Source organism: Amyelois transitella, chromosome 6 (assembly GCF_032362555.1).
Source record: "Amyelois transitella isolate CPQ chromosome 6, ilAmyTran1.1, whole genome shotgun sequence".
Lineage (NCBI taxonomy): Eukaryota > Metazoa > Arthropoda > Insecta > Lepidoptera > Pyralidae > Amyelois > Amyelois transitella.
In genome coordinates this window covers 4,487,357-4,504,341 of record NC_083509.1, presented here as the reverse complement: position 1 = coordinate 4,504,341, position 16,985 = coordinate 4,487,357, and the positions used below count along the sequence as shown (strand labels likewise).

The 16,985-nt window shown below is 34.9% G+C and overlaps 1 protein-coding gene across 1 annotated transcript; it reads right to left on the bottom strand.

Annotated features, from left to right (window-relative positions):
- Positions 1-13: 13 nt before the first annotated feature.
- Positions 14-14,834, bottom strand: LOC106131044 (gamma-aminobutyric acid receptor alpha-like). The gene is made up of 11 exons (XM_060944723.1): positions 14,809-14,834; positions 7,722-8,077; positions 7,533-7,600; positions 7,236-7,456; positions 5,572-5,654; positions 5,070-5,204; positions 3,004-3,131; positions 2,406-2,591; positions 1,912-2,043; positions 852-1,035; positions 14-492 (listed from the first exon to the last, which is right to left on the bottom strand). Exons 1-11 carry the CDS (start codon positions 14,832-14,834, stop codon positions 329-331), a joined length of 1,683 nt encoding a protein of 560 aa, XP_060800706.1. The 3' UTR covers positions 14-328.
- Between the last annotated feature and the right edge of the window lie 2,151 nt (positions 14,835-16,985).

The window sequence follows — 16,985 nt, the reverse complement described above, 5'->3', positions numbered from 1 at the left end:
TTCTGATGTTTTTATTTCTGAATAAACCTTAATTTTATAAACACACTTTATTTATATTAATAATAACTTTGAAGTACCTGCAAGAAGCTACGCATTTATGTACTTAAAATTATTTTTAGCCTTTTTAAAAAGTATTATGTACTTAATTCGTTTTTCAGAATATTGATATACCATTTTATTTATAACCCTGTTCGTGAGTTTTTGCTTTTTCAACGAAAAGTACCAAATCTTATACGTTAAGAAGTAACTTTACATACATTAATCTGATTCTTTATTGACTTCTAAATTTTATTCGTTTTTCGAAATCGAACCTGCGTTCCTAAAAAGATTAATGAGATAGTGTGTTAATAGGGTTGTCGCTCCAAGCAAAGTCATCGTTGGAGAAAGCATACATCAGCCAGTAAAAAAGGTTGAGGAGCGCGAAAGAGGCGGGGAACATAACTCGCGCCGCGCGGTCGATGTGAGACACGCTGTTGATATGACCGCGATTTCCTGAAATTAATGGAAATAATCTCAGAAGTCTGGGACAAATTATCAAGCAATTACAAAAAAAAAAACAATGTCAATTTAGGTGATCGTAAGTACCAAGCGGGAAATATCTTTTTCATTGCTTTTTTATCTAGCAACTTGGTTTGGTTAGGTAAGGTAAGTTCGTCGTCGTCAGAGTCTTTTGTTGGCTTCAGGACTGATTCGCTTTGCAGGGGTTTGGACTACCAGCTAAAGATCAGTTGTCTCCACCTTACTACTCGTCACTTCGTCTGAGTGGTCCTCTTCATCGGTGGACTACTACTATAAATACTATAAATTATTGTGAGATAAAGTTGATAAATTCTGAAGAAATCGTATCTTACCAGCTTCTACCTGCCTCTGCCTGCGGTACCGGTCATCGCCTGCCAAGCAATACAACAGTTGCCTCCACCTTGGTACCCGTCGCTCCGTCTGAGTGGTCCTTTCCATTGTGAGCCGAACAGCTGGACTCGCCTGCTCGGGACCAGCGTCATCCAAACAACTGCTGTTAGCTGGTAGGGTGAAGCTCTGGAAGAAACATTTGGCAATTAGATAATAATATGGCATATGAAAATAAGTTTCATAGGTTGACTAAGCAAATATGAATGGAACTGGTGGAGTGGGATGGAATAGACAAACGTTGATAAAATTATAAAAAGTTCTGGTAAAAGGTTAGGTTAAGGTTACCCGAAAGCTTGCATGAAGAGAGTTATGAATGTGGATTAAGCGAAAGACGTTTGTTGGGATCGTAGTTAATGGAAACATATAGGTAGTCTCTGCCTACCCTTCCCTACTCCGGGAAAGAGGCGTGATTTATGTATGTATGTAGATATTATGTAATGGAACGGGGGGTTTACAAAACAGGAAGACCAAAGTATACATACATAAGACATATAATGACGTCTATATCCCTTGCGGGGTAGACAGAGCCAACAGTCCTGAGCGGACTGATAGGCCACGTTCAGCTATTTGGCTTTAAGATAGAATTGAGATTCGAATAGTGACAAGTTGCTAGCCTATCGCCTAAAAAAGAATCTCAAGTTTGTAAGCCTATCCCTTAGTCGCCTTTTACGACATCCATGGGAAAGAGATGGAGTGGTCCTATTCTTTTTTGTATTGGTGCCGGGAACCACACGGTACTATAAACACACCAAAGTATAATAACTGATTAGTGTGATAAGTACTAAAGTAGGCAGAATCTAGTGGGATACGAATACCTAATGTTCAGATATGGAGGTATAAAACTTGCGCATTTTAGACATAGAAATTGTTTTTACTTTGGGTGACCTTAAAATTACTTGGGCATTTCAACTTTACAGCCATTTTTGTATGTCTAATAATTCAACGACTTGCTTATTACTTACTACTTTTATGAATCTAGATAGATACATTTCTTGAGCTTACATAGTTAGTGGTTGAACGTGCAGAACTGCGTCGCCGAACGGCAAGCTGGCGCGCTGCGAACGCGTCTCCGCCGACCTCCTCGATCAGCTCCTCCCATTCAGAGTCGTCGATTACTATTTCTCCTGAACCCACCTAAAAAATTTTAGCCATTTCCTATAGTTTGTTGAAAGTTAACTTAGCAAAAATAAGAATAAAATTTTGTAAGTAGGTAAGGCCCGATTTTATTACTATTATAATATGATTTAAAGTCCGTCCGATCTTCTTGTTTCCATGATCACATAGTAAACCATACACATGTCAAACAAATTCTTGTGTTTGTTTTACCCGCGTTTGAGTTAATTAGGTATTCCCAGACGGCCCAGCTTAAGAGTCTCTATAATTTTTCACCACCCAAGAGATAGCTAGATGGACCCTAGTTTAACAAAAGTGAGGTTTTAACCTACCTCAAAAGGGATAAAGACGTGACAAAAAACTTCCGAGCTTTTAAAAATAACCTTAGTAAAATAATGAACTCCGGCGAATTCCAGTAGAGTTGCGATGCAGTAGAAGAAACTCATCAGCAGAAACCAGTCCAGGGCAGTAGCGTAGCGGACTTTAGGCAGGTCGGTCCGGGAATCCAGACTTATAGTGGACAGGGTTAACACCGTGGTTATGCCTAGGCCCACACGGTCTGAGGTAGCCTGTGTAGAACAAAAAATTGTAGATATGTAGTATTATTGAAAGCACAAGTTTTGGAATACAATGCTCCTCTTTTACAAGGAGTTATTCTTATTATTCACTCTCACATTTCAACTTACGATGATGAAAAATGTTCAATATGAAAAATTTGGCTCTACTTCCAGACATCCCTCCATCTATCATATCCACATTAGAACCTACAATTGAAAGCTATTGTGGACAGCTAACGAGAAGTTCCGAGCTCTTGTAGTTCATAAATTTTATCTTGGGAAGCTAAAATTTTCTTGTGACCACTTACACGTAAAACCTAAATAATGAATACACAATTTCTTCTTTTACATCGCTCAACTAACTTGCAAAGGAAAGAGTTATTATATGAGCAAACATTAAATATTATGAAGATTGCGTATTTACCTCACGATGTATCCAGAAAGACACCCAGGAGAGCACCACTATGAGAATGCAGGGCACGTACACTTGAATGAGAAAATAGCCCGTATGCCTCTGAAGATTGAACGACACTTGTAGAACCGAGAAGTCCCCTGTATCAACGGTATCGGATGTATTATTGCTTGTTTTTTTTGTATGTAAAATTTATGAATGGAATTTTATTGTAATTTGAGCGTGTTTGATCTTAATCTGCCTGATGGTAAGAAAGATGGGGGTCTATGGTGGTGCACGCCAGCTCAAGTAATGCCTTTTAACTCTTGCTTTGAAAATCGCTAAGTTGTAGATATGAAAACAGAAAGTAGATATTAAGATACGTAAGGGTTACGTAGGCATGTGGTTTCGGTGTGGCGGTGAATTTTGTGTTTAATAATGATGCCTACCATGTATTAGTTACTCAATTAATTGCACTGTTGAAAAGTAAAGTTAGATAATAATCAGATTATCGAGAAGAGATTCACTGCTGATATAAAAAAAAAACAGATCATTGCCATATGAAGTAAAATTTTTTTATACATTAAGTGATTTGTGCTTTTTTCGAAACTGCTTTGTCCAAATCTTTTCCCACATAAGTGAATCGGAATGAATCTTCAGAATGTATTGTCTCAATACGTAAAAGCAGTTTCATGTTGACGCGGCAAAACGATGTTAAACGTTTAACATTGTAACATTGCACTTAGGTATTCAAATTGCCGTAGACCTGAGCCTCAGACGTAGGTATATAAGTTGTAATCTATACTTGGAGGTTTAAGTTAATATTTCATATGATTAGTATATTGATTTATTTCACATTATTGTAGATCCAACTCTAAATTTACGCGGACGAAGTCGCGGACAACAGCTAGTATTCAATAAAGAACCTACGTTAAGCTATTTTTTATCTGTATTTTTCATAGTAGGTATAATAATTAAATATATGTGCCGTTCCCGGCACCAATACAAAAAAGAATAGGACCACGAAAAGAATAGGATAAGAGGAAGGAGGCTTACAAATTTGGGATTCTTTTTTAGGCGATGGGCTAGCAACCTGTCACTATTTGAATCTCAATTCTATCATCAAGCCATATAGCTGAACGTGGCCTGTCAGTCTTTTGAAGACTATTGGCTCTGTCTTCCACGCAAGGGATATAGACGTGACCATATGTACGAGTATGTATGTACTATTATAATATTTTCTAGAACTGACAATACGATATTAGTAGTAAGTATGTAATTTTTTTTTCATAGAATATAACTACATCCGCAAAGCAAATATCGCGATGTTTTCCATATCTGAATCCAAGTGTACGGAATCACATTAGGCAGTAAGCGGATAAAGCGCGCCACTGCAGGTCGGGTCTGATTAGTGAAGATGGAAGCTGCTCGCAAATGATAAGCTCTAGCGTTGCTATTTTCCTTTGTTATGCGAAGATAAGTGATTTTAAAATTCAAATTGTAATTGGTCTGACGAGTTTAAAATCTTTCCTCCCACGGTCGTTTAGAATAAGAACCGTTGTATTCATATGTATGACAGGACTTAGGGATCCGTCGACAGAAAAGTAAGAGTCTAATCGATGAATAGTTCGAAGATGAAAAGACTCATGAGGACGAAATACATCGTATGTCGTTAAAATGTTCATAAACCAAACAAATTCGTATGAGAACAGTTCCACAGTCGCTAAACCGCAGTTCACAGTATAACCGCTTCCGCTTTTACTCTTGTGAGGCCTCACAAGAGTGGCGGGCGCAGTACTACGTCGCGATTCGAGGGCTTTTTCGCTCGCTGCCTTCAATATTGATAGCGTTAACACATTTTTCAAGTTTTCTTATTCTTTTATTCAAATACTGCAGAGTTTGTTAAATTTTTTTAATACTTGAACGAAGGTGTCAAAAAACTTAATATCGTAACGCTATTATTAATCTTCTGTACTACGACGAGTGCATTCAACGAATATGAACCCAATTATGAATACAGCGAGCGCAAGCAATATATCGATCACTTAGATGTTAAGGAAAATTTATTTTTACTATTAAGTTATTAAAGAATATCTTACCTTCTCGTCGAGTGAAGGTAAAGTTCCTGTAAGGGTAGCTGATGAGGTCAAACTGTGACAGCGTCATGCCCGGGACAAAGTTCACACTCTCAGAGTTCTGCCATTGGTATACTAGTTGTTGGTTGGAGTAGGCATCTGGTGATCAGCAAAACATTGAAAGTAATGTCAAATGACTATAGAACTATATGAGCTATATGAACCATAGATTTGATTAGTAACAATTCTATATCTGTGCTATGAACCGTGAATGCCATAGAATGGAAGTTTAACAAGAGAATATAAATAATTGCTATAATTGTCCAAAGTATGTAAGCTGAATAATCTGTGCCGTAATATTTATTTATAATGAATAAACGTGCTTAAATAAAATAAATGAAGTAAGTACAAGACAAATTGCACAGATGGAACTAGCATCAAAGTTTGAGAGATGTGTTACGGAATACTAACATAATTCTTTGGTAAGGTCTATATATTTTTTCAGCATAATCAAAAAGATACTCACAACTGCCTAAAATAAGAGGACAAGACTGCCTGTCCATTGGGAAATTGCGGAGCTCCATCGGACATTTCGCTTTGATTGTGAGCCTGGAAATATATAGACCATGCATTCGATTATAATGAAACTTTGAAAAATTCTGCTTGCGCATTTTAATTAGATATGTAAAAGAACATTTCAACAAGAGATACTGCAATTAATGAATGTCACACGAAAAATATTCAAAAGCTAACCAAATGCCTCGAAATAATTTTATTATGGTTTTGCATGAGTGTCGAAGAAAAGTCTGCTGAATAGAAAAGTATTAACATACTTTTCTATACTTTCGTTCCTTACAAATAAGTATTAAATTGGTTTGCTTTTCTATATGTGGCCGCTTCCAAATTTTTTCCTAGACCGCTGATTATAAAAAAATCATGGATGATGCAACGGATATTGAATGAGAACTTAAAATTAAAGTTATGGCGCGAACGATTATAAGAATGTAGGTGTTTCCAGGAAATTCCAAGGAATGGCAGCGGACTGCAACCGGGAGCAATGGCCAATTTTTAAAAGATTGTATACATATTGAGATGCAGCATAACTTTAAAAACTTTAGTTTGCCAGTTAAAATCACTACAATATAACACTAAAAGGGATACCAAAGGATCAGCACAGTGTCCACATAGATTTGAGAGAGGCAACTTGATTGCTGCATTTGACGCGTCTTGTCCGGCAACTAAACCGATTAGCCACCGATTGCAGCACCAGCGCCCAGCATGTAGGGATTTTGTTCGTAACCATGCTCGAGTGTTTAAAGAAAACCAGGAATAGGTAGTCTTTACTACTCGTACATCATATGATTTCTGATTGTTTTAATTGACAAGTTAATTAAGAAAAGTACATAGTTAAGTACAAAGTAATAAATGTTACATAGGTGAAATGAAATTTTAGCACAAAATATTTATTTTTAATATGATATTCTATTATCACTTTAGTAACCTATTAAACTGTGTAGAACAAACTGCATATAATTTTCTTTAAAAAAAAACAATGATCGAGTTCGTTCAGATCGACCATTGATAGTGATTAAATGGTACAATATTTCATTGCCAGTGCGTGGGTTTTTTAATTCAAGAATATTCATAGCGATTTTCGTCCCATGAATAACTTGGCGGGTAATCGGAGCGGGGTATTTTTCACTCTGCCAATTAAAATGGCCGACGTTATGTTTGTGCAGCGACTACGAAATTAATGAACCTCTCTGAGCTACATTCATTGGAAATTGTTTTCTCAAAATACTTTACTAGTTTAAAACTTTTAAGTGGAAAAAGTAAATTTCGCGGAGAAAAGCTCTTCATCTTCCCGCTAAATGGGACAAAGTTGTCTTTCTATAAATGAAGACAAAGATACGCAATCGAATATTCTGTAGTTTTATATTGTGCCTATTACCACATCACAGCATCTTTTCGATTTAAATAAATTAATGTGCAATGCGGTTGTAGTCCAGCAAGATGAGGTCTGACGTCATACACGCAAGTTCAAATAATGCCTTATCACTCTTGCCATAAAAATTACGATATATGATAGCATAAAATTAAGACCTTGCAATGCTATGGAAAGCATTAAGTTATAATAAAAAAAATATGGTAGTTAAGTACTAATATTCTCTCGAATCCTCAGTTTATTACCTCATTGAATATAGGATATCGCCGTGTTGACTAATCCTTAATAATTTGTTCGGCACCGTGATTGTGTGGACGTAGGAATGTTTGCCATTGTAGAAATAGGTGTCTGGACGCCAGATCCTCTCCAGCATTTTGATTGAAAGTGATAACGACCGTATGGGACCCAAGAAAGACAAGCGTGCATCACGCCAATACTGTCTGAAGTAACAATCCATTGAATAATCCTGAAAGAACGTCAAAAATTATTCGGATGAACTCTAAAGATTTAAGGACTTATTGAGTTTTAGAGTAGTATTTTACCATGTCTAGTTCTGAGACCGGTCCCATACTCCTAATTAATATATTTGTTTGGACAACTGTGGGATATCCTGAAATCAAAAAGACAAGTTCAAAATCAAAAACCAAAAAAAAAAAAATTACAAAGTCTTCACTACGAAAAGAAAGACAAAGACATTAGGTGTACTTACTGTTTGCACGCATAGACCTTACCTTTGCCGTGGGTCGGCAACTGAGAGTTTTCGTAGTTCTTCAGCAGATTTTCAAGAACAAGCGTGATATTTTTGGAGACTGCATCATTAATACTTCTTTTCGTGTTGCTTTTCCAGTCATCCGCGTCTATATAAGAGCCGTTCATGTAACTTGACAGCAATAATTCCTCCGAGCCGTTGTCCCAATAGTCGCTCGCCTCCAAGGCATTGTGTTCAGTTTTAGTGGTCGCGGATAAAATGTTTTGAGTGTGCAAGGCTGCAGTGTCGTCTCGGGACTTCAAGGATGTCAGCGTTATTGGAAATGTTCCATTTTTAGTCGTCAAGTAGATTGCTCCTTTCGCGTCCGCTCCTAAAACGCTGGGGAATATATTTTTTATTTATTTCGATAGGTATGAATATCTATCATACATACAAAAAGTCACGTCTATATCCTTGTAGGGTAGACAGAGCCACATTCTTGAAAAGCCTGATTCAGCTGTTTGTCAACATCAATCAAATATTCTTAAATGTTTATTTAATGGTTAAAGAATTAATTGTTATCTTTTATTTACCAACTTATAATGAAACACAGGTGAGGTCACATAAAATTTTACGATATTTCTAAGCATGTTAATAAAAAATTAACAAAACATGCTATTTTATATTGTGTGAAGATAGCTCTGGGAGTACAACCTAGTCATATTTATTAAAACATCATAACAAATCAATCGTTTGAATTCACAAATCGTTTAGCATAATCCTTCTCTCAAGACAGCTGGCAGTAAGCCCATTCCATTTTTTGTTTCGGTTTATGGTAATAAGGGTTCCTAACAGCTCTATACCGCTGCGACATCGTTTTTATTCATTGCGACATTGAGATGTATAAGAGTGTTCGATAACCACTAAATCAAACTCTAATAGGTACATACGTTTTTAAGACACATTGTTTTTGATTTTAGCCCTTAAAAACTTGACAGATTTTAGAATCCATATGACATAGATCTGCGTTAAACCCAAAAATTCTGTTTATTTCCTTTCCCGTGGGATTTCGGGGAATTCTTCTCTAAAATACATTTACTTTTTCCTAACAAATTTTAAATTTAATTAGAAATATTCAAGTCAACGTAGACTAAGTGACAAATAAGTCGGCAAGGAAATACAATTATGTACTTAATTTTATGTTTAATAATTTGGCGTTTTATTCTTTGATAAATCAATCAAAGAAAGACGAACATAGTATCCAATATTTGGCGCTAACTATTGCTAACCATCACTTCGCAGTGTAATTGCGAGCTGACACGCGATGATTGCGCTTTCTCCGCCTGAACAGATTTGATTGCCAACATCTAGTATATCTAGGCTCACTCAACTCTCATTCATTCCTTATTTAAGCTTTTAAACGAATTATAGTGTCAAAGCTACTATTCTGTATGTGTTATTCAAATCAAACCATTTATTTGATTAAATGTGTTCACAGAGGTGTTAATGGTTAGTGATTTTCCAGTACAACGCCTTAGTTAAATAAATAAATAAATAAATATATACGGGACAAATTACACTGATTGAGTTAGCCTCGAAGTAAGTTCGAAACTTGTGTTACGAGATACTAACTCAACGATACTATATTTTATAATAAATACTTATATAGATAAACATCCAAGACCCAGGCCAATCAGAAAAAGTTCTTTTCTCATCATGTCCTGACCGGGATTCGAACCCGGGACCTCCGGTGTCGCAGACAAGCGTACTACCGCTGAGCCACAGAGGCAGTTAAATATCCTTCACACCAAAGTTAGGATAACATTCGTATACACGTAACAGAAAAAAAACCTCGAGAAAGAAATAAAAATTCAAGTCGCTTTTAAAAATCTGGTGTCAAAAAGTCATTTGTGAGTATACACTAATTCAATTACAAGTTCCGGACTGAGAATAAATTATGATTTCCCACAGATGAACTACGGGAAAATGTAATTTGTAAGTAGAAAAGTTACACCAGAACTTCCGGGAACCAGCTTACACAATCCCACAGAATGTTTCCCCATCTAAAATTTGTTAATATACTTACCACTAGTGACTGATCGAAAATAATGATATTTTTTTATCACACAACAAATCTGAAAATTATGTTGACTTCAGAATAACTAAAAAATATATTTATATCAACCGATTTCAAAGATATATTTTTGATTGATGAGGAAAGTCGTCATCGCGACGAAGTACTTTCAGAAAATTTGAAAGTTTTCTCATCTTCTGCTTTGAAGTCAATCAAACGTTTTGTTCTGGACAATAAATTAATAAATCACTAATTAATTCCATTTTGTTTCTCTGTATTGCTTATGATATGACTAAAAAAATTAAAACGAGATTAGATGTTCTGAAATTTTTTAAAGAATAACATTTTTTGTTTGTTAGTAAATAAGCAGATGGTTACATTAAAAATAACTCAAGTAATAGTAACAAAATAAACACGCTAACGGTTTGTACTTTGGCAGGTCACGTAAGGCGAAAAAGTTCGCCATTGTACATTTGTGATATATGCATAGAATTTGGAATAATATAAAAAGCTTATGATTTCTATTGTTATAAGTATTACTATGTATTGTTTTTTTAACAATAAATATATCACAAATAAAGGTATGTTTTTCTACTAAACTCTTTAAAATCAGGAGTGCCTTATGCAGCTGCTAGTGATGAATAAAAGGTAAAATTGATCAATTTTCTGTATGTCAGTCAAGTCGTTGGACGGGCTGAATGAGAACGCGGCTGCACCGGCGGCTGCTCGTGGCATTAATGAAAATTAGTTCAGTCCTGCACACTGGCTCATTTGTCTGGATAATAGCCTGCCTTCTATGGACTTGAACAGGTTTTAACATGTTATGAAAGCGAGTTTACGGCTATCAAACTCTTGTTTTTTAATAACTTTACATTTCCATTAAAAATTGGGAGGATCAATTTTAGGGTTCCTATTATAAGTTTAGTTTAAAAATTACATTTTACTCTAATAGAACGGCATATTTCAGCTTTCAGCTTCCGTACAAAGCCAGATAAAGACATTGAAAAACTTCTTAATTTGATGTCGCCAGGATAGATGATATGCCAATCTACATATTTGAGCATGTAAGGTTAAAAGAAAAATAGCAGAGAAGGGGTTTGATTTTAGAGTTTAGCAACAAAAGGTGCAACTACAGATACGCAAAGAAGAAAAAAATATACGCTACCAATATACAGTTTTAATATTTAAGAGTTTCCTTTTTAAGGTAAGCAATAAACAGAACAAACATGAACCTGCGGTTTTCTCTAGCATGACGATGCAGTTTAGTATCCAAAAAGTATTTCTTAAGTATAAGTTGTACTGTTGAGTCACGGTCCCTGTAACTGCAAGTTAGGAGGCACTCACCGAGGACAAATAGAGAAATACGGGGACAACTCACATTAGCCGCGTCCAGTGACAGCGTAGTGTTCCTATTCTATGTAGAGTGCACATTGGGTAAAAAAAGTCATTAAAAGACCGTCAACCTTAAAAAAGTAAAAACATTTTATTATAACGGTTCATGATATATCCTGATTAAACATGGACAGACAGCACAGTTAGTAATATTGTTAAGTTTTGCCTTTTTATATAAAGCTACAAAAAATAAGGTATGAATTTATGAAGTAAGAAATCATATTGCTGTAAAAATAACAATAAAAATAAGCATTACTTAAATAATAAAAAAAAACATGTTCAACATAGGACTCACCCTAATAGGTACTACTATTCACAGTCATCTTATTGTGCACTCTTGACAAAAAGGCATTCCATTTTACCTCTGTGTGTTTCCATGTCCAAGTTTTGTTTCGTAAGTTTGGTACTCAAGATCCGAGTGAACCTTTTCCTACCTTATTACGTAGCAAAGTATTTCATATAGTCATCTTATTATATTCATTAGTAGACAAGTAGATTTTTTTAACACTTAGTTACTATCTGAATCTCAAGTCCAAACAGATGAACGTAGTCTTCTCAAGGACTGTTGGTTCTGCCTACTTTGTAAGGAATAATGCAATTATTTTAGGAAACATAAATGAGGAAGGAAAAAAATAGAACCCATTTTTTATTGAGCCGAAGCTATATTAACCCAGCAATCGTGAGAAATTGTGATTCATTGAACGTCCGTTGCGGTCCGCCTGCGATTTATATACGATAGCCATTAATTTGGCTAAAGTGACGCTAATGTGATGAAAGCCTTTCTGTAATTACTTATTGAATCCAGCGTACTTGCCGCGATCTCGCGCTAATATGATTTATTACTAATATTGCTTTTAGCTCCGTTGATTGCTCCTTCATGAAGGCCTTAGAGAAATGGCGCCTCTTGACGAAGCGTTAAAATGATTTTTTTCTTACTTAAGTAGAAAATGTCTTTTTATTCATACTTGCAGTTTACCTAATAGAAAGTATACATGATCCATCTTTCAGCTAATATGAACTTTACGCCTACTAAAATGCTTTCTGTCTGCTACGAAAATTATTTCATACGGCAACGACGTTACGAGATACTATATGCTACGAAGACGACTGCTACGATTTGCTACAACAATTGAAGCTATGCTACGTTATATAAAAACTTTTTGTGTTTTATACTTTTTGGAGAGGAGCCCGGAGTGCGCCTTTCTGGTCATGATCTTACTCGATTAGCACTCAAACTAATATACATAACTCAATTAAGACATTGGTACATGGTCAAGGTGGATTTGTACCTGTGCCTTCCACGCAAACGTATGCATTTTTTTATCGGATACCTTACCGGTCGATCACCGACGCTCTTAAATCAGAAAAGTCAGAATAAATAATATATCAAGTCAAAGAATGTAATCAAAAACAAAATCAATCTAAATTATATATTATTCGAACTTCAGTCGCATTTTTAGATGTTTGAAATTTCATTAAAAGTTTAATAAAACATTTTATTCTCTTAACTCTGTACTTCTTAAAGTGTAAGAAAAAACAGGAAGGGTAAATTTTATAAGTTATATAAATAAGCTAAGATTCAAAGCAAGGAACAATGACAAGTTTTGAATGAATGGACCATTTTATTGGTATTTTCAGTAAATTTTCCTGCCATTCATCCTTCTCTATAGTATCAACATAATATATTTGGTTTTGAAAGCCGTCGTATTTATAGAAATTGACCTCCAATAAATTATTTTCCTTTGTGCCGACGACAAAAGTGATTGTAGGCCGTCACCGAGGGCCCTCGCGGCGAGGACTGCTTGTCGCAAAATGTGCCAAATTGTCGACTCGGTCGCGATCCCACTCCTGATATTGAGTTCAGCGCTCCTTTATCTTTTCGTCGTAAAGTTTATACATTTTTACTTACAAAATTATATATGAAACAAAATATATATATATATATTTACTGGGACAGCCTTTTTAACTTTGTGTCCTTATATCATTTAGAATACATAGTAGAATACTACATCCGTTACACTCGTCCCTCCATACTAATTAATAAATGAAAAGGTCTGTTTATCTGTTTGTTTAACTTAGTAAATTTTTCGACTTCAATCATAGGTTTACTGGAATTTTGGCCAATTTAAAAGTAATACCTTAATAAATAATAACCTTAATAGGTACTTTTAATTATATAGGACAACTATATAGTTTCCTCGTAGATGTTATAAAATGCGACTAAGGGAAAGGCTAAAAAAACTAACGATAATTCTTGTCGATCAGCTAGTAACCTATCACTGTTTGAATCTCAATTCCATCATAAGCTATACATCTAAACGTGGCCTTTCAGTCTTTTTAAGACGTTGGATCTGTCTTACCCTAAAGAAATATAGACGTTATTATTATATGTATGTATGTATAACAAATCCTAAAGTTTAATTTTGTTTTCCATATCACTGATCCCTACTCTTAGATCGTGGCCACAGGCTGACTTCGGGTCGTCCCCAGAGAGGTCCAGACACCAAGACGATTATAATTATAATCGGTCCATAATGTATATATTTTGCTATTATCTTATTTCCCCTATTCCATTCATCCCACTTCGCCAACCCATCATTTTACGTTTTTTAAGATTTTTGACGACAATTTCATACTTTGTATTTAATTCGTTAATAACTTTTTAATGTTTTTATGTACAACTACAGCATAGTTACAATACATATGTATGTATCCCTGTCGGCAGGAGTCCCAGTCAGAAACACGAATGCCACGTCAAGCTGGCTGGATTAGAAAAAGATTCAAAGATAGTGACGATTTACTAGACCAATGCATAAAGGAAAGATAGGATTCTTCGTGATATATTTTTGACAATGTGAATGGAAGGAGATGCATCCGGCACATACAATAATTTATATCGCATACCAAACCAGGCAGAGAGTAAATAAAGTCTGTAAAAAAATGTTTTTTTTTAATACGAAAAGTGTGACTTTTACTTTTGGTACATTTAATTTTTTTTTATACAGATATAACGGAACGGTAGAATGAATTTAAGGTTCTTTAAATTTCGAGAATTATGGTTTCTATATAATAAAGTTTGTCAAGTTTAAATGGTGTGGGTAAAAAAATTAAAAGAACCCCACAAAGATGGCGCGGTTTAATTTGCTTGTGCCAACATCATCACGTAGCCAATTAAAATTGTCTTATACATAAACCCGCCCTCATTAATTATGAGCTGTAAGGGTTCATTTATGTTTTTATAATTTGGGGTCCTTGCGGAGTCCCTAATTTTACAAAGATTTTAAAGTGAAATAGATATTTTATTGTTTAAAAGATGATAAATTGCATACATTTTTTAAATAAATATTGCAAATATTTCATCAACAAATATATTTCTAAGATCTAAATTATTATGCAATATATTTTTGTAGTTATAAATAACTAATTCAGTCAAAAAAATAAAATGCGTAATTTCGGGAGTGACGTCTGTTTGGCATCCAACCATCCAACTCATTAAATATCAGAGAACTTGGAATCAATACAATTTACAGCTTTACTGTTAGATTACACGCGCAATAAGGCTAGACTTCTCAACCCTTCATAAATCAACTTTAAAAAAAATGTAACACACTAGAAGTAGAAAAAAATTTACTTGGTGAACTAATAATAATATCAATCGAAATACCGATTCATTTCATCAATGACTGGCATGTTAATCCCCGAATAGATTAAAATATCGTAAACAAACATAAGAATGTTGCTGATTAAGAATATGATGTTTATCGCTTGGAGGTTAGGATTCTCGGCGGAGAGTGCACGAGGATCTGACAGCACGAAGATATGTCCTACCAACACTATTCCACTTGGTATTGGCGGCGTGATTTCGTAAATTTGTTCCAGGAAATATCCCACGGCCATGACAAGGTGACCAATGTATGGAAGGTACAACTTGACTTGTGCCACGCAAGACTTTAAGTTCGTCGACAACATCTGTAAGGACCATCGTGAGCACTCTTTATTGAGCACGAAGCGAAGACTTCAATTCTTTATATTCGCCAAACAGAGATATGATATTTGCAACGACGAAGTAATGATTTATTTTAAAGTCCCTTTTACTTTGATTGACGAAGAAAAAGTCTTCAGCGAGTGTGCAAGCGTCTGATAGCATAGCAAGAAAGTGACCAAATATAATCAAAATATTTCCTGAGATGCACGGAGTAGCGTCTTCACATAGGACTTTCCCAATAAGATATCCAAGCATAATAAAGACACTGCCGATTAGTGATAGATAAAAATCCGCAGAAGACATCAAAAGCATTGTCGCAGAAGAAAAGTTGACGTCCCTTGTAGAGTGACATTGTGAAAGAGATTTAGGAATACAAATCTTCATTTTTAGAGTATTTCCATTTCTTGGAGCGTGTCTGAAAGTTTTCTGAATTGGTTATGTACTACAAAATATTCAAATACGGGCATATTCTTTAAAAAATACTTCTTAAATGGACATGATCAATATAACTTGTATCTCGGTTTTTACATTTTGCTCCGGTTTAATAAAATGAATAGAATCTAAAGATTATTTACTATTTTGACAATTTTTTACACTAACGTGACATGATATCCACAATGCAAGTTTTGTTTTTCTTTTCTTTGTGACAGTTTGGCTACAGAATCTTTAAAAGTCAATGTTCAATCCAGTTTTGATCTAAGTAATAAAAAGTTAAGTCATAAAATTTTAATGTACCTATTAATACTTCTTCATTTTTGTAAAACGCATTACTTGTACACGTATTCTTATCATTATTAGAATTAGAATATTAAGGGCGCTGGGATAAAAGTATTTGTTTTCTCATAGTGAGGAAAAGGGTTATTCCTCAGGGAACTGCGTACCTCGACCGCACCGTCGGCTATAAAACGATGCGCACAGATGTGTAAGGGCCGCACAAAAATAAATTAGACATATTTCAGACTTAAATGCCCACCATGTTGCGCAAAGAATGACTTTTTTTTCTTAAAACCTTATTATTTGTATATCAGAGAAAAGTAAAGGACGAAGTAGGTAAAAGTTTTCATTAGAATCAAAAATTTTATGTTTATTAAGAGATTTTATGGGGCTCTGTTTTATAGTAATGCGACTAACGAAAATCATGTCTCACATCTTAACGTGTGCCTGGTTGTACCCTGCGCTATGTTTTGAGTCTAGAGTCCGTTTACGTAAACCATCTCTACGATTTGGAACGACGACGAATTTTTGAATGAATTATAATCATCCAGATTTCACTGATTCACTCAGAGATAAAATTATCATTAACGCCATTGAATTGCAAATCTTTATTTTATTCAAGCAGAAAGTAACCCAAAAGTTAATGATGTAAATTATATTTTTGTTCCTTAAAAATATTTCCTTTTAAACAAAGTTACATCAGTTTAATATCAAATTCATTATTTAACCAGCCTATTTTAAACCACAGTTAAGACGTTGTTGTACCCGGCACTTGAGAATAGAACTTCTTCATCCTGGCCTTTCAGACTTTGTGAGCCTGTTAGCTGCGTCTTCCCTGTAAGGAATAAAGATGTAGATACGGAAAGCCTTTTCTGAGAAGGAGATAGAGTTATACTAATTATAGACTACTACTGGAGCCCGGGTTCTGCATATGAGTATAATCTAGAAGTGTATTTGCACAAAAACATGACAAATAAAAATAAAGTTATTCACTGGTCTCAGATTCTTTTTGTGATTGTTATTCGAGAACGAGATGAATTTGAAAAGCAGATTTTGCGGCGACTATTTCTTACATAAATCACAGAACAATCAAGTTTGAAGTGTTTGGTCTGTTGTTTATGTGACATAAATGAATTTTATAA